General features: G+C 36.2%; 1 protein-coding gene across 17 annotated transcripts in view; it reads right to left on the reverse strand.

The window, feature by feature from the left end:
- SOX5 (SRY-box transcription factor 5) overlaps window positions 1-23,956 on the reverse strand; it is a 1,002,891-nt gene that overhangs the window by 192,485 nt on the left and 786,450 nt on the right. For all 17 annotated transcript variants that reach the window (XM_032432676.1, XM_032432674.1, XM_032432680.1 and 14 more), the window contains 3 exons: window positions 21,606-21,692; window positions 5,431-5,603; window positions 811-879 (listed from right to left, as the gene is read on the reverse strand). In XM_032432676.1, coding sequence (XP_032288567.1) covers window positions 811-879; window positions 5,431-5,603; window positions 21,606-21,692 — 329 coding nt within the window. The remainder of the gene's footprint in view (window positions 1-810; window positions 880-5,430; window positions 5,604-21,605; window positions 21,693-23,956) is intronic.

A 23,956-nucleotide genomic window follows, 5' to 3' on the forward strand; every position in this document is an offset into this window, starting at 1 on the left:
GCACCTACTGTGTGCCTTGATACTCCATCCATGATTTCATTAAGTCCTCATAAATACTCTTACGAAATAGGTACTTTCGGAAAGGGAATTTTCAGAAGGGGAAAAATTTTTGTCAAAATTCATGCCCCAGCAAGTGGTGAAGACAGGACAACCCTGACAACCCACTTTTTCCTTTTGTTATCAATATAGCTGCTTTCTTCCATCTTCATTGATGCTCCTCATCATCATCACACATTTCCATTTAAGCAAAAGATGCAGGTTATAGAGCCCTCGCTCTTGGTCTCTCCAGGCAACATGAAGGGTGAAATTCTACTTGAACCAAATCATTATCTTCCCTAACCTCAACCCTTATGACACGTGGCTCCTGAGCATATAGTAAAAACGTCCTCTCTGCCACGGCTCTCTAACAAAACTTGCTGTACCTTTTTGCTTTGGTTCCCCTGCACATCCCTCACTGAGAACACTCACGGTCACATTTTAAACATTAAAGAATAGAGAAAATGAAATCTTTCTAGCATTTCTCAGCAATAATTTCCTTTTTGTATAGTATGAAAATGACTGTCAGCTTGCTCAGATTGAAGCTCCCTGACAGTAGGGGCCTGCGCCAGTCACCATTTGCAAGATTCTCATGGCATAGGAGGGAATAGGGCAGGAATTAAGTAAGCCGAAAATAATTATTTTGGAGGTTATTCCAGTTAGCTCATCTAAAAATTAGAATATAGATAGATGATAGATAGATAGATAGATAGATAGATAGATAGATAGATTTTTTTTTTAATTGGAAGTATGCATGAAATGATGATTTCTGACCTGGATCTGTTGCTGAAGCAAATTGATTTTGTGTTGTTGCTGCAGAAGCTGCTGCTGTTGTCTGGCAATCTGTGGAGAAATTGCACATGAAAAATTTAAAAGTATATTGTAGTCCCAGGGGGAAATTACCAATGTTCTGTTGCTCCAAGTTTGATTTGACACTGATTAAGATGATGAAAATAGATGTGCCTGTGCCCCTAGAGTACCAGCAATTCATCCATAAGTAGGATCAAACAAGATATTCAGTTTTCGGCACAGTTTCTTTTGGCCTAAAACAAATGAAGCCTAAGACACTCCGACAGTGATCCAATCCAGTATGAAACAGTAGAGTGTCAGAAATCCTTCTTCCTTCCTGGCAATTCGTGAAGAAGGTACGGCCTCTGGCATTTTTATCTCTTTTGTACAAAAGAAACTATTGCATCAACAGGGGGGTTGTTGCGACCTGGGAGTTCAGGGTAGCACAGGGTATTGCCTTGTGGAGGCTGTATTCCTCACTGAGGTTTCAGTATTTGTTTTCGTTTTTTCATAAATACTGCCCTCATTTCTGCCTCCCACAGACCCCTGAACAGCCAACTCCTCAGTGCACTCCATCACAGTTTCTGCTCCCATTCTCCACTAAAATGATTGGTAATAAAAGTCGCCAATCTCATTTTTAAAATTTTTTTTAAGATTTATTTATTTTTTGGGGGGGTTAGGGAGGGGGAGTGAGAGGGAGAGCATGGAACCCGACACAGGGTTTGATCTCAAGACCCTGAGATCATGACCTGAGCCGAAATCAAGAGTCAAAGGCTTAACTGACTGAGTCACCCAAGCACCCCTCATTTTTTCAATTCTAATGTGTTTTTTAGATTTCACCTTTTGTCCTTTCATCAAAATTCAACACTCAAGTTCTTTCCCTTGATCCTGAACTTTCTTCCTTGGCTTCCATGACAGTACATTTTCCTGGTTTTTCTCTACCCTCAGTCTGTTCCTTCTCAGTTACCTTCAACTGCTCTGTCTAGCCATTCAATGTCGTAGTTGTATCCCTACTCCTGAATGTATGCCAAGTACTTATGAATTTGTTTCTCTCACCTCTGCCTTTGCTTTCAGTTTCAGACCCATTTTTCCAATGAAATTCTCAAAGGTACTTCATATTCAACAAGTTCAAAACTAAATTCAATTATGGTTATTTTCATGCTTTCATTTTATCTTAGGGACAGGGTTTAAAAAATCCATTTTTTTTTCCCTGAAGAAAGGTAGAAAGGAGATGGTAGGAAAAGGAATATCACTCTTTTCCTTAAATCTGGTCCTTTCCTCCCACATGTCAATATTTCAGCTGATAAATCTTTTTATCAGCACCTTAAGCATTTATCAAGAAACTGACCACCTCACACCCCTCCACACTTCCTCCCGTTCCAAGCCACTGTTTTCTCTTGCTGGGTTATTGTAATAGTCTCCTATTGCTCTTTCTGCTTCTGCCTTTGCTCCCTACAGCCTATAATATGCCAATATCTAGAAAGATCCTTTTAAAATATAAGTTGTGTCATGTTACTCATCTTTTCAAAACCCTCTGTCTCACTCAGAGCAGAAGGAAGTGTCCATATGATGCCTGCAAGACCCTGTATGATTTGGCCTCCTGCTACCTCTCTGGTTTCACCTTCTCCTCTTTCTCCCTTTGTTACTCCATTCTTGCCACTCTCCTCTCCTGTCTCTTGAAGACGCTAAGGATGCTCCTATCTCCCAAGGATGTACCTGCTTCTGGGCCTCTGCACTTGCTTTCCCCTCCATCTGGAACCCTCTATGCCTAGATAACTGACTGCCACTCCCTCACCTCCTGCAAGTCTCTGCTCAAATATCACCCTATCAATGAAGTCTTCCCTGAGCACCCATTTTAAAAGAGCCTCTCTCTCTACCTGGCACCCTCATCCCTAATTCTCTCCTTTATTTATAACCCTTATCAACATCTTATTTGTTTACTATCTTTTCCTAATGAGAATTCAATACATTAGGAATTTTTGTCTGTTTTATTCTTTGCTGTATCCCAGTAACTAGAATAGAACCTGGCATCAAATTGGTGCTCAATAGATATTTATTGAATGAAAAAATGTAGAATGGAGCTCAGGGTCCAGTGGAAAGGCTGGTCAATGAACAGATTCATTAGCATCTCTAAGGGCTATAATAGGAATATTAGAGTGCCCAGAGTAGAGACACCCTACAATGAGTAGGGAGTTTCAGGAGGAGGGTCAGAAATGGAGTTCTCAAGAGAAGATATACCTAACCTGAATCTTAAGGAATAAGTATTAAATGCCCTTCAGAGATTTTCCTGTGTCCTGATGAAAAGATCAGTGACTACAAGAGTGGTGATTATGCATGCCAGCACTGCATGGTAAAGAAGATCTAGGGGAGTAAAATAGGCTCTAGAAACCTGACCTGAAGCTTTCACAAAGGATCTTCTCTCAGGCTTTGTAGGCATCATTGCTTAGCATCTTTCCAACACAGGAGAGAAATTCTGGAAGAACCTAATGATTTCTAAAATTCCAAGGATAATGTCAGAAAAAGTAAAAAATTCTAGAATCCTTTGATGGTATGTGGGGATGAGCCAGAATGTGAAAGAGAAGAGGACTTTGCTCTCTGTTAGTGATTGCTCAGATTTTTCAGGACAAATATGCCCTTGGACCCACCAAAGTAGTGATTCTCTACAAAGAAATATCCCCATCTGACCTACAGTTTCAGAAGCTCCTAGAATTTTCTAGAATTCAGATGTTTGAAAGCATTGAGAATTATGAACAAGAAAAGAGTAGTGTTTTTCTAGACTGTCACAGATGAGCATTCTGAACTCTTATCATGGGGGTAAAGCAAGAGAAATATGGGCCATATTCAAGAACAGGCCAAATATATCTTTAAGGAAGATGATGAAGTATTTCATTAAACATGAAAGCATCATCTTTCAAGCAGAGATGAACCACCAAGTAGGGAGGAGTAAACTGAAAGGGGGTCACTTCAGATGTAATCTGAATATTTCTTCTTTCAACTCTGCTAGTTTACATTTTGAAAATTGTTAAGGTTTTGCAGGGATGTGTGGACACTTACCCCTGACTAAATAATGGTCTTCTTCCACTTGGGACAGTGAATGGACAGAGCCCAGAATATGGGATGGCAAAAGGGAGTTAGCCCCAGAAGAGATGTATCATATCTGTATATAAATTCACCCTATGGCACCCTCTTTCTTCCCTTCCCTTTGCTACCAACTTTAAGTAATAGTTCTTATACATTGCCTCCATTTTCCTACTACACATTTGTCAATTCTTATGCCTTATTTCTACTACTAAAGCTCCAGAGAAGCCAGAGTCTTAAAAGGCCAACAGTGAGAAACTAAATGACAAATCTAGTAGGTTTGTTCTTCTGGAACTGTTCATTTTCTTTTATTTACCAGCTATATGCCAGTATCTCCCAAGGATCTACCCTTAGTCCTTTTCCATTTTCTAATGCTATCACCACTATTCTAATATAGGGCTTACAAACCTGCCATTCCCTCATGAAACACTCTGGCCCCAGATATTAATATGGCTGCCTCTTGTATGTCATTTAGATCTGAGTTCAATTGCCAGGTCCAACCACCTAATCTAAGAAACATTGCTTTGCCATACCAATCAATATTTATTAAATAACTCTAATTACATTTCATCAAATAACTTATTACTGTCTAAAATCATTTTGTTAATTTCTCTTTTCCTTTGTTAATCATCTCTCTCTTTCCACTAGAATTTAGGGGCTCTATCTTACTGGTTAATTGATGAAGCCTCAGAAGTTAGCACAGTGCCTGGCACATAAGAAGCACTTGATTATTTGTTGAATAAATGAATGAAACTTACCTACCCCAGTGGTTTAAACCACCATCTCTATGTAAATAAACTAAGAAATTTAGTTCAGCCCTCTTTTCCAAACCGTCAATTGGTATTTCTAGCTGTTTTTTACATACCTCCAGCTGGACAACCTGACAAGAGCTCTAATTAAACACGATAAAACCACCTGTTATTCCAAATTTGCCCTCCTCCTGACTTGACCCATCACCCAGGCTCAACATCTTTCCTCATTCTTTTGCCCACTCAAAGAATTCAACTAATCATAATTTTCCCACCTGTTTATTCTTTTCTTCTCTTTTTCTGTGGTCATTTAGTTTAGATTCTAAACTATCTAGTTTAGATTCTCACTCCTTATTGAAGTTATTATAATAGGTATCTAACTAAACTTCCTGGGCCATAATTAATTTACTTCATTTGTTAAATCCTACTTATTCTTCAAAGCTCATACCAAACACCTGTTGAATGAACTCTTTCACGGTGTCCCTGACTGGAAATGTTCTCTTGACATGCCATGATTCTGTTTGGTACTTCTCTCATGACCTATCAGAATTTCACCTTGGTTTTAATTACTTCGATGTTACATACCACTAAAGTAGTTGATAAGCTTTTTCAGATCAAAGTGTTTTTGTTTGTTTGCTTCTTTTGTATTTTGTTTTTTTATTTATTTATGTGAGGTGGGAAGAAAGACTTTTATTGATCTTTGTGCACCTAGGAGAGTGTCCTATAAATAGCAGGCAAAACCATGTCTAAGGAATTTGTGTCCCTGGCTCCTACTCACCTGTTCTTGTTGCTGTTTGGCCAACTCCATTTGCTGGCGTTGTTTCTCGATCTGAGATGCAGCCAGTTTCTTCTGCTCATCGTGGGCAGCCAGTAGCTGCTCTCGCAGACTGGTCAGCTGATTGATCATACCCATGAGCTGCCTCTCCTTCTCAGCTAGGCTTTCAGGAGTCCCTGAAAATAACATGGCAATAAAACATACAAGAAAAGGGAAATGAGAAGAGAGTGATTATTCAGTGACAATGAATCTGTTGTATAGAGAACTATTCTAAATAGAAGGTTAACACACAAACATAGGCTCACTTTCTTTCAGATTTTTTAACTCCACAGTGAAAAGCGATGGGTATTTCCCCTTTACAAAATATCAGAATGAACAAATATTTTGATTTTTTTTATGTATGACAAGTAATAATCTATAGTTTTTAATTTTACAAGCAAATCAAAAAATGGTGGGGTGAGCATCTACTATTTTAATGTTCTATGGTGGGATCTGACAAAAAATAAAAAGAAGCCTAAAGCACAGCTCCTTGCCCTAAGTAGTTTTTAATCAAATTAAGGAGGCAAGACAAAAACATGAACATTTAATAACCATAATTATTAGGAGATCAAGTTATTATTATCAGTAATATCATTCTCCTTTTCTCAAAAAAGAATCTTGAAGAATTAGAACCAAGGAATTCTACATTAAAAAGGGGAAAAAATCTATTAGCCAATCAAATTTTAGACAGTTTTATCATATGCCACTCAGAGGCTTTCTTCAAAAATAGAATATAACTAGCAGGGAAAATATTCAAGATTGAGAATATAAATTCAGGCTATCATGAAATTATGAAATATGGTTGAAAAACTAAGAGATCACATTATAGTCACCAAAGATTATAGTTAAATTCAACACTTGGAGAAGAAGTCACAGCAGTCATTTATGATAAATAACAGGCTCAGGATATTTAAAACATGCTATGAATCTTCTTCGTTAGGTTAAAATACTTATTTGGTACACCAAAAATGTGAGCAGTTCACTGAAACAGGAACAATATCACTTTTAATTGTTCTTTTAAAATTCACCGGATAGACAAGACCCCTATGGTAAAGCACTCACAGCAGGAGAGAACATACTTTTTAATTACAATTTTCACTTTAATATAAGACACTAAGCACTATTTTAATAATGCATTTGCCACCTGTATATGTAATTAGATAGAAGGATCTGTTATAACCCAGTCACCCTTCCCCATCCCAGTGTATTTCTCTCTAACAATTTATGCTGAAAAAGCATGTGCTTTTTAGGAAGTAGCAGCTATAGTTAGTGGCTTATAATTTTCACTGGCCCATTTGGAATGGAAATAAAGTTTCTAATGTAATTTAGATAGGCTAGAGAATAAATATCTAGAAAAGAAATTATGAATGAATAGAAGTCAAGAATCATGCATTATATTCTTTATTATGAATACCTAGCATTATTCAGGGCCGGTGCCCAATAAATTATTGCTAATAATTTACTATACTTCAGATATTTGGATTCCATTGAACAGAAGAACATTTATTCTAAGAATAACAACAATATGATTGTTGCAATTAGAATTCTAATAATAAATAATCTAAATATATACTGGGAAGATTTTAAAGAAAATATTCAAGTGATGGTACAATGTACATCTTCACACATCATTAGTAACCACATTTCTAGGAATACATACTACGAAAAGTAATACATATCAGGCCTTGTAATCCTCATTATCTTCAAGGGATAATTTCACTTATAAAAATCTAGCCCAGGGGCACCTGGGTGACTTAGTCAATTAAGCATCCAACTCTTGATTTTGGCTTAGGTCATCATCTCAGCATTGCAAGATTGAGCCCTGTGTCAGGCTCTGTGCTAGGTGTGGAGCCTGCTTAAGATTCTCTCTCTCCCTCTCCCCTTGCCCCTTACCCTTCTTCCTCCCTCTCTTAAAAAAAAAAAAAAATCTTCTTCATCCATTCATCTGTCGATGGACATCTTGGCTCTTTCCATAGTTTGGCTATTGTGGACATTGCTGCTATAAACATCGGGGTGCACGTACCCCTTCGGATCACTACATTTGTATCTTTGAGGTAAATACCCAGTAGTGCAATTGCTGGGTCGTATGATAGCTCTATCTTCAACTTTTTGAGGAACCTCCATACTGTTTTCCAGAATGGCTGCCCCAGCTTGCATTCCCACCAACAGTGTAAAAAAGCTTTTGCACAGCAAAAGAAACAGCCAACAAAATCAAAAGACAACCGACAGAATGGGAGAAGATATTTGCAAATGACATACCAGACAAAGGGCTAGTATCCAAAATCTATAAAGAACTTATCAAACTTAACACCCAAAGAACAAATAATCCAATCAAGAAATGGGAAGAAGACATGAACAGACATTTTTCCAAAGAAGACATCCAAATGGCCAACAGACACATGAAAAAGTGCTCAACATCACTCAGCATCAGGGAAATCCAAATCAAAACCTCAATGAAATACCACCCCACACCAGTCAGAATGGCTAAAATTAACAAGTCAGGAAACGACAGATGTTGGCGGGGATGCGGAGAAAGGGGAACCCTGAGCGCTGTGAATTGTGTAAGACTGTTGAATCACAGATCTGTACCTCTGAAACAAATAATACATTATATGTTAAAATAAAGAAGAAGATAGTAGGAAGGGTACAATGAAGGGGGGGAATTGGAGGGGGAGGCGAACCATGAGAGACTATGGACTCTGAGAAACAAACTGAGGGTTCTAGAGGGGAGGGGGGTGGGGGGATGGGTTAGCCTGGTGATGGGTATTAAAGAGTGCACGTATTGAATGGAGCACTGGGTGTTATATGCAAACAATCATGGAACACTACATCAAAAACTAATGATGTAATGTATGGTGATTAACATAACATAATAAAATTTAAAAAAAAGAAAACCTAGCCCAAGAAAACTACAAGAAATGAAGATAAGTATTTAAAAATGTTTTAAATGAAATATTAGAAACAATCTCAATGTCAAATGGGAATAATCAAATAATTATGGAACATCCAGATTGTATTTTTCACCCATGAAAAAACTATTTTTTAAGAATATTTAATGGTATGGGAACTTGTTCATGATATAAAGCTAGGTGAAAAAACTGGGTAGTAATGAAACATTTGTGAAAAGGCAACCTACTGAATGGGAGAAAATTATATATCTGATAAAAGGTTAATATCCAAAATAAATAAAGAGCTCATACAACTCAATAGCAAACAAAACAAATAAAATTCAATCCAATTAAAAAATGGGCAGAGAATATAAATATTTTTCCAAAGAAGACATACATTAGGCCAGCAGGTACATGAAGAGATTCTCAGCATCACTAATCATCAGGGAAATGCAACTCCAAACTACACACACCGACACAAAAAAACCCACAATGAGATCTCACCTCACACCTCACAGAATGGCTATTAACTAAAAAGAGAAGAAATAACAAGCATTGGCAAGAATGTGGAAAAAAGGGGACTTTTGTGCACTGTTGGTGGGAATGTAAATTCGTGCAGCTATTATGGGAAATAGTATGAATGTTTCTCAAAAAATTAAAAATATAACTATCATATGATCCAGCAATTCCACTTCTGGGTATTTATTAAAAGAAAATGAACACACTGGCTTGATATAGGAATATTAATATCAGTATCATTGATATATGAACCCCCATGTATAGCAGCATTTTTTACAATAGCCATGATATAAAAACAGCCTATGTCCATTGATGGATGAATGGATAAAGAAGATGTAATGCACACACACACACACACACACTGGAATATTATTCAGTGATAAAAAAAAGAATAAATCTTGCCATTTGTGACAATACAAATAGACCTTATGGGCATTATACTAAGTGAAATAAGTCAGACAGACAAAGACAAACACCATATGATCTCAATTATATGTGGTATCTGAAAAAAAAAAAAGGAGAGAGAGAAACAAACAAAAATCCAATCTCATAAATTCAAGAACAGACTGGTAGTTGCTAGAGGCAGGGATAAGGGGTGGGTGAAATAGGTGAAAGGGGTCAAAAAGTACAAACTTCCAGTTATAAAATAAACAAGTCATGGGAATGTCATGTACAGCACAGTGACTATAGTTAATAATACTGTCCTGCATATTTGAAAGTTGCTAAGAAAGTAGGTCTTAAAAGTTCTCATCACAAGAAAAAAATTTTGGAACTGTGTTTGGTGATGGATGTTAATCAGACTTACTGTGATTATTTCACAATTATACACAAATATTGAATATTGAATTGTACCCCAGAAACTAATATGATATTGTATGTCAGTTACACATCAATTTAAAAAAAAAGAAAATATTTGTATAAAAATCTAATGTATGCACATATCTGTATTTATAGAAAAAAAAGACTGGAAGAAAATTTATTTATGTATTAATAGTGGCTATTTCTAGGTGATGGAATTATAAGCCATTTTAATATTTTTATACTTTTAAAGAGCATTTTCTACAATGTTCTTATTATTTACATACTTAGAAAAATATATTTCATGTATAATATGTGGAAATATAACTTAAAAGTTTAAGGTGATATTATCCATTTACATAACTGGTGTAATACCAATGTGTAAAGAAATATACTTGTTTGTTGAGTATAAGCAAGTATCATTTTGGCATTCAGTATATGAAAGATTAACAAAATCCTTTTGTCTTCACTTATTTATATTTCAATGATTCTCAGATACACACTTTGTATATTTTAAACCCTCTGAGTCTTACAATGAATACTGTCTCAGAGTCAATGAAATATTAAGGTTTATGCCAACCCTGAGTTTGTCCTCCAACCCTAGTCACTTACTTATAGATGCAGAACAGATATCCTGAGTGTAGATCTCACTTTTAAAATTCAACATGTATAAGGTGGGGTTCTGCATTTTTCTCATTTTTAAAGCGTTATCACTCAATCAACATTCTAAGTTAGAAATATTAACAACATCCTCAATTCTCTTCTCAACTACGCATCCTCCTGAATGCATTGTATCAACAAATCATGATCATTTTTTCTCAAAATAGCTTTGTTTCAGTTTTAATTTTAATTAGTCAAATGTATTTCTGCAATATTATTATGTTTACATGAGTAAATAGTCAGTAATTAGAAAAGGGTATGCAGTGAAAGATCTCCTCTGAATACTATTCCTTCAGAGAGAACTACAATTATTATTATTATCATACTCTTGTAAACGTAGATTCAAGCATATGCCAGAATATTTCTGTACTAGTTTACCAGAGCTGCTGTAACAAAGTACTACAGATTGTATGGCTTAAAGAATAGAAATTTATATTTATTGGCGAGAAGTCCAAGACTAAGGTGTCAGCACCTCAGCTCCTCCTGAGGGCTATGAGGGAGCGAGCTGTTCCAGACCTTTCTCCTAGGCTTGTAGATGGCCCTCTTCTTCCTGTGTCTTCATGTCATCACTCTCTACACATGTCCAAATTTCCTCTTCTTATAAAGACAGCAGTCATATTGGATTAGGATTCACCCTAATGGCCTCATTTTAACTTAATTGCCTCTATACAGACCGTATTTCCAAGTACAGTCATATTCTGAGGTACTAGAAGTTAGAATTTGAACATATGAATTTTTAGAGGGACACAATTCAACCCACAACAATTTTCTTCACACAAAGGACACCGTAACATAAATGCTGTTTTAGAGTATGTAGGGAGACCTCTTGTTCCAGCCTCCCTTCCTTATCTCCACTGACATTTTTCATCTTTTCATGAATTGTTGTAGCAACGCGGGGCCTGAACTCACAACTCTGAGATCAAGACTTGAGCTGAGATCAGAGTTGGCCACTCAACAGACTGAGCCACCCACGCACCCCTGTAGCCTTTTTTTTTTTTTTTAAAGATTTTATTTATTTATTAGAGAGCAAGCGAGAGAGAAACAGCATGAGAGGGGAGAGGGTCAGAGGGAGAAGCAGGCTCCCCACTGAGCCGGGAGCCCGATGTGGGACTTGAATCCCAGGACTCCAGGATCATGACCTGAGCCAAAGGCAGTCGCTTAACCAACTGAGCCACCCAGGTGCCCCCCTGTAGCCTTTAATAGAACTTCCTGTCACTAATTTTTCTCTCTATAAGTCTATCCTCAAACTGGTACCAAAATTATCTTCCTAGAAAAACAAATCTACCCATGTAACTATGATTTTAATAATCATTTAAATACCTCCACTTGTTCCTCATTGTCTTTGGAATAATATGTCAATTCATTCTTAAGAATGAATAAGGTCCTTCTAATTGTGATCCAACCTTCTCACTTCCTTTGTGCATCCTAAATTCTAGCCACAGTGACTTTTCAACATCCTCCACAAAGGACACCACCCTTCACAAATGTCTTACCTTGGCCACTCCCTCTCTAAACGTTCATTCTTCATGTTCCAGGTCATATGCCTTGTTCTTTAAGACTCTTATCCTGACTCTCATGGATAACAGCTGTTCCCTTCTTTTGGAACCCACACAGTGGATATCTTTATTATACTATTTAATCATTACATTATAAATCTTATTTTCACATTTATTTCCTAAAGTCAGCAGAGATAGCTGTGACAGCAACAGCTGTAAATTACCAACTTTTATACCCTCATTACCTACTAGGAGACCTGGCATATAGTAAATTATCTAAAATTTTAATGAGTAAGTCACTTCCCTTTAAACTACTCTCAGGTTTAGGAATGCAATATAGCCAAGAGAAGTGGGGATATGTATTATCTTACATGAGTTATACAGAAGTTCTGGTTTTGGCTTAAGTGAGTTGAGCCAAGGAACTTAAGCTTTTGCAAAAGAAATTTCCCCCACTTTTATAAAAGTACTAAATTAAGATGGAGTAAACTCTATGGCTTCATCTCTAAATTATCATGATCTTCACAATAATTATCTTCCAGTGCATGGGGAGGGTCCAATAAGTGGTCTATGAATATTAGAGAAACTAGTTAAGAGTCATAAAATATCCTAGACTTTAAGTGTGTGTATGTGTGTATGTGTGTGTGTGTGTGTGTGTGTGTGTGTGTAAACATCACTGGAAAATCCAGAGGCCTCCCAAACAAAAAGAGGAGCTACTGTTTCTTCACATAGATTTAAGATTTTTAAGAATCTTACACGTATACAACACTATGGGGGCACAATCCTGTATCTATGGCCTAGGTCAACCAGATTCAGATAGCTAATGGTATGAGTTCATGTTTGTGTGTGTCACTGATAATAATTTATTTTCATGTTTCATTTCTTTGCACTCTTAAGTGTTTTAATCTATGCTAGTCCTGCTTCAATTCCCCTGAGTGAAGGATTATTGAAGTAAGAGGCAAATATATTGTTTCATGACTGTAGGCATGGTAATCATCTGAGTGACTGTTAGAGTCCCCCAGGTTCCACAGAAGTACAGGTCAGAACATTCCTTAGTGTAAAGAAGACACAAGACATGAAAGAAGGGCATCAGCTTCAGTCATCCCTTTCTCAGTAAGAGATATCACCACCCCTATATTGTTACATCCTTTCATCTTCCTCGTTTTCCATATTTAATTCATTGGGAATCCTATTAACCCGAGAACATAGAAATTAGCCCATGAGTCTCTATCTCCAGTACAAACTCTTAATTCCAGGCCATCATAATCTCTTGCCTTCACTACTACCAATTGTTTTCTAACCATTCTACCTGCTTCCACTTCTTCTCCTACTAGAAGCTATTCTTCAAGCAAAAGTTCAGAGTGATCCATTTAGAAAAGTAAATCAGATCATGTCACACACCTGTATAAAATCATGTCAGAGCTTTACCCTGCACATAGAATAAAATCCAAACTCCTTACCCTAACAAAGCCCTGAATGATCTAGCTCTTACCTTCTCTGGCATCATCTCTTCCATTTCTCTTTTGTAAAAGTGCTTCAGTTACATGGTCTTCTTTGAGTTCCTCCAATACCAATACACAAAGTTCAAATGTGTTCAAGACCATTTTTTAAAGTTGCTCCCATATTAGGGTCTTTGTGCTCCAATTGTTTTCCATGGAAAAGTCTTGTCTTAGATCAAGATTTCTCAATCTTGGCACTGTTGACATTTTGGACTAGACAGTTCCTTTTCTGGGGACTGTGTCGTGTAGCATCTCTGGCTAGATGCTAGTAGCACTTCCCACCTAGTTATAACAACCAAAAATGTTTCCAGACAATGCCAAATTTCCCCTGGGAGAGAACCACTTCAAAGATGAACTTTTCCCTTTCATTCCTTTTGCATATACCTGAAGAGTTCCTTCTATGTCCCTCACACTATTCTAGGTGTTGGGGATATCACAGTGTCTAGGCCAGACAAAAATGTCTCTGTTTCAGAGAGCTTACATTTAAATGGAAAAGATAATAAACTATCAGATCCAACCAGATAATCATTTAAATGCCAACTCCTCAGACTGCCTCCCTTGAACAATGAAATTTAGGAAGCCACCATCTCACTTTCAGTCACATCATTTAATTTTTATTCTGTTCATAGTAGTTAACACCATATGTTGTATTTTATTACCATAGTCATATATTTATTGAATCCTCCATAGAATATAAACTTTATGATAGCAGAATACTAGTTTGTTTTGTTTGATGCTGGGAATCCAGCAACGTAGACATCCCATCACAATTTGCTAAATGAATAAAGTAAATTTCATAAGAACAGGGAAAAGTCCTTGATTGACTAATAATGTACAATTCTATGCATAAGGAAAACCCTCATCAGGATTACTCAGATTGAAAATGGTCTTGAACACATTTAAAATTATAAGAAAAATATCTGTGGAAGCTGACATTTCCCCAATATTGTTTTATTCCACTCAAATGAAACAGATATATGGCTTGAAATTAAATGATCAAAATCAAAATAAACTGCTAAGAGTTATTATACAAATAAAGGAAATGTAAGAGTAAACTCATTCAAGAAGAAGGGGAAAGGCCCAGAATTTTGACACTAAAAGTAAACTGGGGATTATGTTTCTTCCTTCAAAAAACTTACCAGAAATTTAATTCTTTGTTACAAAGCAATGGTCAATCTTTGCAAGGGTTTTTTTTCTTTTCCCCTTTAATAATTGGTGTTACTTAGCCTATTAGTGTTAAACTTTGGATAGGACTTGACTTGTTTTAATTTTTTTAATGAAAATATTGTTGTTCTCAACTGGTACTCCTCTTGAAAAACCTAAAAATAATTTGTTGTCCTGCCTTTAAAAATTCTGCCTAATGAAAGAGGCTCTACCATACTGTAAGCTTTAAAAGGGCAGAAATCCATCTACTCTACTTGCTACCATTCTATCTCTAGAACATAGCACATGGCCAGACAGCAATATTTGTTGAATGAACTAAAAATACAATGAATAAAAACTAACTTAAGTTAGTCTAAATGTACAACTAAAGCTTCTTTCAGTGGCACTCTTACTGAACAAGAGAGAAAAGGCAGACTCCCTCATCAAAGATATTAGTGGCATCATTCTAATTCATTAAAGGAGTATTTTTTCGGTTATCCAACTTATAAACATCTATGAATTGGTCTTTTTCATTAAGAACAAATTTAATCAAACTTTGATAAAATTTAGCTACCTACCCTTTACTGCTATATAAATACCCTGAGAGGTTAGAATCAATTAAAATTATATAAGGAATATTATTATTTATTACATGACAGAATAAAGTAATTGATATTCTATTATACACTGCCAATATTATACATATTCTTACCTTATAGATTTCAATAATCATTTTGAAAAAACAGTGGTTTTTGTTCTTTTGCTTTAAGATATTAAAAAGAGGCCTTTGGCTTGGATTTAAATATATCTCCTATAGGAAGCTTTCAGTTATAAGGTAACTGACATAAGAGTGAAATGGAACATTTGACAAGTAGCTATGATCTTTACCATTATTATCCTATGGTTGATGCTTTGCTTCTGAGATATTATAGACAAGATGTGTGCATTATCACTTTTGTAGTGAAAGCAAGGGTTGTTCTTATTCCTTTTTTTTTACTCTATTCTATTTCTTATTACAAATATTTACCTTTAATGAAAATTATAATTTTACAAATTTTTCCCAAGATTATTCCACCTACCTCCTTGGATATTGTTTTTAAAATGTAAAAAACAGTTGTTGCTTTTTTTTTGTTGTTTAAATCACATCAACTTTGCCACATTTACAGACTTTAATGTTGTCTATAATAATCTTCTCAAAACATGGCATTTTTAAATTGTCATCCTTTCATCAAGTACAAACTGGGTCCCAAACTTTGGGCCAATGGCAAATTAGTAGTATACAAGGGAAAGGTAAATATGTAAATAAGCTAACAATACAAAACAGTGTATGTGTGCTAAGGGACAGATCTAAGCATAGAGTAGAATATCATGACTGCCTCTCAGAGGGCGCTGCATCCAGCTGTGTTGGGTCTGGAAATGTTTTCAAGTTTTAAAGGATTTTAGAGATCATCCATTCCAACTTTACTGAGGAGAGACTGCCAAGCATCATGCAAAGAGCACAGGCTTTGAAGACAGGCAGGATTAGGTTCACATCTTGACTCTGTCACAACTAAAGTATGTGGTTTTGGATAATTAATCTCTCTCTCTCTCCTCTCTCTCTCTCTCTCTGTTTCCACTTCTTCCTATGTAAATTGGGAATAAAATGACTCTGTCACAATAATTTTGTAAGGAAAATGTTTACAAGGTGCCTGTACATAAATGGGCATGTAATCAATAGTAATCTGCAACTGTTTTTTAAGTGAGCAGATGAGGCAATAAACCAAAAGAGTTAAACTGATTTCCACAAGTCCTTGGAAGAATCACAGCAACATGACACCAGTTTTTTGTTTTTTTTTTTAACTACACCATGCTTCCCTAGGAAGAAAAATAGTCATTTAAAAGAGGAGAGGGTTTTAGGTTAATTCCATCATCTAATAATCTGGATAGTGTAAGCTTTGGAGTCCATATCTACAAGAAAAAAAATAATGGTTTTAAAATTATTTCAATTTTATTTTTTTAAAGATTTTATTTATTTATTTTTTTGACAGCGAGAGAGAGACAGCGAGAGAGGGAACACAAGCAGGGTGAGTGGGAGAGGGAGAAGCAGGCTTACTGCTGAGCAGGGAGCTTGATGCAGAGCCTGATGAAGGGCCCGATGCGGAGCTTGATCCCAGGACCCTGGGATCACGACCTGAGCCGAAGGCAGACACTTAACGACTGAGCCACCCAGGCACCCCAAATTATTTCAGTTTTAGAATCTTCACATCCCTTGCACGAATGAATACTCATTAAATGAATGAATGTATTTTTAAATGAGAAAAAAAATATTGAAGAAGGCATATTTTTATTTTCAAATACAGAATCAGATTTAATATGTAAGAGTATCTGTTTAAAACATGCATTATTGGGGTGCCTGGGTGGCTCAGCTGGTTAAGCATCTGATTCTTAGTTTTGACTCAGGTCGTGATCTCATGGGTCATGCGATGAGCTCTTCATTGGGCTCCGTTCAGTGGGAAATCTGCTTGAAGATTCTCTCCCTGTGCCCCTCTCCCTATTTGCTCTCTCTCTTTCTCTAAAATAAAATAAATAAATCTTTTAAAAAATGAAAAATAAAAAATAAAACACGCATTATTAAGTACCTTCTTTGAAAGATATATAAAACTTCTTAATTCGTGAACTAGATCATCAATACAGAAATCAATGAGATCCAATGTCTGACCATTCTCTTTCCATCACTTGCTCTGTTTATACACTGGCATAAAGCCTCTGGCATTCTGGGACAGAGCAAGTCACTGATGGGCAGGAAACATAAAGTCACTTTTTTGTCACTTTGACAGACCTTGCCAAACCTTATATGCTGTGGACCAGTAGTCTTTCTTCGGTTCTCACAAAGTAGTTTTTTAAAAAAAAGTGAACACACGACTCATAAGCAACTACAGAGGAACTATAAAACAAGCTTAGTAGATTGAAAACATTAAGCATTCACTTTATTTAGAAGTAAATGTCTATGTGTTATGTACCTTCTTCACGGCTGACTCTTGCATTGAACACGTTTCAGAGGCAACAGTTCCCTCAAAAAATAATCAACATTTCCAACCCTTTTATAAAAATGTGCAGGCATATATTTTAGGTTAATGTGCAAATGAAGTAAGTCACAAAGTCAGTATGAGCAAAGCATGCGATTCTTAGTTTTTTTGATTTTAAAAGAAAGGGTTTAAAACAACTTTCAAAGTGACAAAAACCCTTACGTAACTAAACGGGGATTTTAGTTTCCATGTTTTAAATTTAAAAATTCTAAGGATCCCTTACTAGATTTATTACCTGGGACCAGGTTCTTATTCCATGCCGATTTGTTTACAAATCGTCTAATGTCATTTAAACGGAATTATCTCTTTCAAGCCACATACTGAATCCACATCTCTTTTATCTCAAAATGTTACGTCACCTAACAGAGGATCTACTTTAACCCACATGTGGGATCTAAAGAGCATGTATTTATCATGAGTTCTAAGAGGCCAAAATATCACCGAATAGGTTATTTCCTCGAATCTATTACTGGCATTCTAGAGCGGTCTGGTGTTTGCCTTTATGTTCCATCTTCTAGAAAGAACAAAATTATAGCTTTCAAAAGAGCCAATTTTTTATTATACCAACTGCAGCTGGCATTTTTCTTAATACCGGATACAACATTTTCCCGGCCTAAATTAATGCATTCTGAGCAGGGTCAGAAAGGGTCTACCAGAGATACCAATGGCAAAGAAACCAGGCTCTGAAGAATTCTTTATACAAGGCAGGTGGCAAAACTGATTTGGGCTTATCTGAGGCACCTGGACAGAAAACCTCTCAGACAACGCCCTGCTTTTCTAACTTCACCAAGATAGAAATATTTGCGAGAATTCTGCATGCAGATTTTTTGGTCACAATTCTACAAAAAAAAAAAAAAAAAAAAAAAGTCCGTAAAATACAAACTCTTGCAATGACTTTATTGAAAAGAAAATGATCTGTTTAGATGAGTCAAAGCTGCCACAGATCCCCAGATACTGTGCTCAGGTGAAGTGCCAATGCAATGACCTTCAGTGTAATGGAATTTCATGCTAGCTAAAACAACGTGTGACGGCCCCGTTGCCAAGGGGAGAGCAGGCGTGGTTTTGTCCCCCTCTCGGTAACTATGAGGCTCTAAGAGGTATTTCTTCACCTCACACAACCGTTACTCAGTGCTTCTGCTATAGATAACAACAAAAAACCCCGCAAGCTGACTGGTCCGCACGAGATAGCTGACTGGAGAAGAAGAAATAAGTCATTTCTTCCGGCAGCTCATCAGCGGATACACATATATTGACGGTGGGCCAAGCTTTTCAGTCACACAGTTGCGTTCGGCAAAACTGGATCTAGTGTCCTTTTTGGATGTTTTTTAGAGGGCTGTTTTGAATGTAACTTTAAAACCTAATTACTTCACATTTCCAAGGTACCAGACCATAAAATGGTATAAATTCTAACAGGCAAAATAATCTAACATGAGAAATAATTTTATGCTTTCAGAAGTGGGTGACCTTTACTAACCCACATTGTTTCTTGAAAAATGAGATTGACTTTAAGTGGGTATGACAACTACTTATGGATAGCTAAAACATCCAAACCAAATGCTATTTATTTCCCCTATTTTTAAAAGTTTATCATTTTAACTTTTTAAACAGTAATAGCAAGAAACACTTCTTTGAACTTTGCCAATCTGTAATATTAACCTTTGTCCAAATGCCCTGAAATTAATTCACATGCAGCAGCTTGAAGCCAGTGCTTAGGAACTGAGCTCTGCTCTCCCTTGGCTACAGTTTTAGATATTAAGAATAGGTGCGCTCGCGCTCGCGCACACATACACACGACACACACACACGCACACTCATTCACTCACATGTTTTCTGGAACTAATTAAAAGTTAAATGAAAACTGACCAGTGTAAACAGAGGAGAAAAGTTTCAGTTGACAAGACTTGGTAAATACTGTAAAGGCAGTACCCGTGCTAACATATGCAAAGAGTGTATTAAATATATTATTCTCGATTATCGCTAATCATCTAATAGTTGAATGAGTTCATATTTCCAGATAAAGAAAAGCTCACACTTATTCTTGCCTACCTCAACCCAAAACGGTGCGCACATACACGAGACTTACACCTTTATTTGCTTCATAAAAAACAAAAAAAAAACAAAAAAAACCCTGCCAAACAGCTAAGCCATTGTTCTCACATAACTTCTTCTGAGGTGGCATGAAAACCACATTCCTGGGCATGGCATAATCATAGTGTCTGACCCCCCAAGAACCATTAAGTCAAATTCATTTACCCCCAGAGGGCTACACACTATTGTATCCTTTCCACTTTCTAGCCACCTATGAACAATGGAGAGTAATTGCAACTGTCACGGGCAGTCAGTAGGAAAAGTAAGCCAGTGCTATTTTCCCAGTTTTCTGCCAAACCTATCCAAGCACCTAATAACCATGCCCCCAACCAAAGAAAGATCCACAGTTGCTTTTTAAATGCATCAGAAAACAGCTTTTTTGAATAGAACCAGAGGACAATCACCAAACTTATGCTCTGAATGTGAAGCTTAAAAAACTCAAAATTAAAGACGGAACTTCTTTTGACTGTACTACAGCTTCCTGAACTAACCCCACAGGCAAGCCTGAAAGGCGAGCGGAGCTGCTTTCCTCCAAGCTTATCATCACTGCTGTGGCGGCTTTTAAGTCTGACTTGTGAAGAAAACGAGGGAGGGAAAAATGTTTGTCCTCCAATGGAATGAGATCACAAGGCTTGGAACAGGCGGTCTTCTCTGTTCTACTCTCAGTTTTCACTCAGGTCAGAGGAGAATAAAGAACCTTGGAGAGAACACATCCTCTACCGCGGGTGCAAATGGGTTAAAAATCCAACATAATAATATAAAGGATCTGCTGCCTCGGAAGAGAGATTTCTCTGTTCTCTTTAAACTTGGTCTTCAAGCTCTTTAAGACATACAAATTATTATCTGTTTGAATTTGATTCCATTATAGATTTTGGTTACTGAATGTGTTGATTAGCACCCATTCTTTCTCTCACCATCAAGGCCTACTTAATCATAACCTGAATATATGTAAACTTCAAGTAGAATGGATGAAAAGTGAAATATTCAGTCCAGCATTTTCTGGAAGTTTCCAAACGCTGAGATGCTAGTGTCCTGCCTTTCTGCAGGACGCTTCAGTGTAGCAGGGCCATAAGAAAGACAATTGCCTTTTTCATTGGGAGAACATGTGCGCATACATACATATGCAAAAAAGTTATTTATACACATATTTCTACATGTATATTAATATAAATCTGGTGATATTTTAAATATATTCAGCTTCTACCAAAAAATATAGAGTAATATATAACGAAATATTTTAATATTGATGAATAAGTAGTATTTTTTTCTCAAAATTAATTCTTTAGAACTCAGAATCAAGTGTGCTATTGGCAACAAACAGAAAACCATAGACTGCCTACTAGGCTTTGAGAAAACACACATTAAAATTAACTGAAATGACCATTTGATTCTATTTTTATATGAGGAATTAAGCCCTCTCCCACTGTTATTAGTAAAAGTTTATTAATATATGAATATTCAGTATCATGAAGTCCATACAGACTTTTTCTCTTAGTTGTTTGTAATGTCTGATTCAAATAAAACCAAACCAAAAATATTGCTCTCATTAGTGAAAAACAACCTTTATTAAGCTTTCTGCATTCATCATTTCTGGTTTTAAATGTAGATTATGTACATTCACACTTCTAATATGTAGAATGTATAAAATCATCATAATAGGCAGTTTTTAACCCTGATATAAATACATTCCTACTTACAAGGTAAATCATTTAAATTTTTTTTTTTAAATGATGAAAACCAAAGCCTTTTGAAGATACAGTGGGGTTATTCTGTTAAAATGACATTCCATTTATCTAATAAGGCACAAACAAAGAGAAAATAAGAACCCTGACACATCCACTTTCAAGCTAGAAGGAAGAAACACCAAAGACAGAGAATACATGAGGCAGGAGGGGATGGGGGGAGAAGCACTGTATCACTGTTATATTTCAAAATATAAACTTCATTTTCGTACATTTTGGATCAAAATAATTGCAAATATATTACCTTTTATTTCACCAAAGTTCCCTGATCCCATTGCAAGAAGTTTGTCTTTCCAGTCCTTTGAGAGTAGCTTTTCAATACTGGGGGTTTCTAAGTAAAGAAAAAAAAAAATGTAAGCAAATCAACACGACTATCTTTACAATGCAGCTCATTAAAAGTCTATCTGCTAAAAATAAGGCCATCCCTATCCGGGCCCCAGTTCATAATGACTTCATCAACAAACTGATAACGGGGGGGGGGGGGGGGGGGGGAAGAATGTGTTTTTGTCACCTGCTGTTTCAAAATCATTAGCTTTTTCTTCTTGCGGAACAAAGCCGTACTAATTCTTTATGACAATGGGTACATATAAACCTGCAGTTCATTGTTTTTCAATTTGGTGAACAAATTCCTGCTATAATAGATGCTTGTCAATTTCAGGGTGTTAGTCTGCAGTCAAAAAATAATTATGTTGATAAAATGCAGAGCAAAAAAAAAAGGCAAAGAATTAGCTCTTAAATCTGCTACATGTAATTATATCCCTCTGTGTGTTTACAATTACATCCACTTTATAATATGTGTTTAACATCGTATGGTGGTAAGCACATTGTGGAAAGATTTGCCAGTACCATGAACACTAAAAAAAAAAAAAAAAAAAAAAAGTTGGTATAAAAGAAGCTTTACAAAGATTGCAAAATCTAGAAAAGTGAGTAATGCCTATAATGGAAACCTATTATTTGCTTATTTCAGATTTGTCTCACATTCTTTTAAAATGCCCAGTATTGAGACAGGGCACATATATTTTAAAGAGCAAGGTTATGCTTTAGTCTGATATTTGCTTCTATATATCACATGGTTTTTGACCTCTTCTTTTGTGTTGAATTTTAATGTATAAGTAAACATAAATGCTAATAAAACTCCCAAACATTAAACTCAATTCCAAACAATGTAATTGTATATTCTTGTCAGCATTTAGATGGGTACACAATTACAATGGCTTTCAATCCCACGATTAGCACTGCATTCAGTTAGAAAATGGAGTGTACTAAAAGATAAGTGTCCCAGTATGCTCCATCTAAATAACAATACCCACACTTAGTATCTGGATCTAAGACATACACTGCCATTCTCCACATTGGTGTTTATGTGTATTTGTGTTTGTTCAGACATTTGTTTACCCCCTACTAGGAGCATAAAGGGAGTACATGTTAACTTATCAAAGGGACCGTCTGGCCTAGAGACCATAAGATTATTAGAAACTGGTTCATTTTCCCCACAGTAAAATGCATTTTAAGGCGTCATCATCATCTTTGGCTAATGCTATCTACTTCTCTCAGGCCTCCATCTTACAGCCATTGACTGTCAGAGTCACAAAGCCCTTGTGGAGTTTTCAAAAAAGTAGAGGTGAAATTTCCTTGGAAAAACTGTGACAATAGGGAACGCTTTTTTTTTTTTTCAGATATCAAAAACTTCTGGAAAATAAAATAGTGAATCTGTATGATTACTGCTTTACATGGTCTATGGTCTATACATATGGTGCATACACACACACACACACACACACACACACACACACACACCTACCACAATTACTGTGTACACATTTACTATGGAATTTACTACGGAATGTGTAAGTTGTATTTTTTTTTCCTTTGTAACAAGGTATCTCCACTTCTTACATTTTAAGGAAGACAGATCCTAAGAAATTGCTTTTACTTTTTCTTCAAATATCCCTCTTTCTGTACCATAGTGGTTTTGAAAATGGTAATGACAATTCTGAGTAATAAAACGGCTTAAATCTCTTTGTACTGTAATCAATATTTCTGTTCATTGAGGCTTTCAAAGTAACTTTAAAATACTTCTGCACGGATTTCCAATGTTTCTACATTCCCAGTAAACACTTCATGAGCGAAATCATTTTTTAAACCTTATCAGAGTAGGTCAAACAAACACCACTGTTTCTTTTTTCCAGCACTCCACAAAAATTCTTGAGTAGCATGTAAACAGGGTACAGCCAATACGGTATTTGCAATAGAGTACTGTCAGTCATTAAAAGCTAACAAACCTTTGCAAAGCAGGAATGCAGCAATAGAAATCCATTGTGCACTAACAATAGGCCCCTGAACCTCCCGGCACCAAAAGCAGACCATTTTACTTTTAAGGCTATTGTCTGCAAAGTCCATGACAAAGCTTTTCCCCTGCAGCTAGACAAAATATTCACTGTAGTGTGCTCATAAAGAAACAGAAGTCTTCTGTCTAAGTTGCAGAGTTAAAGTAACAGCCGCCAGATTTCTGAAACCTGCAGAACATTCCTGGCCTCTTTATTAACTTACATAAAGATAGAAGGCTCCTATACAGAGCCACTTTTTTTTTTTTTT

The sequence above is a fragment of the Phoca vitulina genome, unplaced genomic scaffold (genome assembly GCF_004348235.1).
Source record: "Phoca vitulina isolate PV1807 unplaced genomic scaffold, GSC_HSeal_1.0 scaffold49, whole genome shotgun sequence".
Taxonomy (NCBI): domain Eukaryota; kingdom Metazoa; phylum Chordata; class Mammalia; order Carnivora; family Phocidae; genus Phoca; species Phoca vitulina.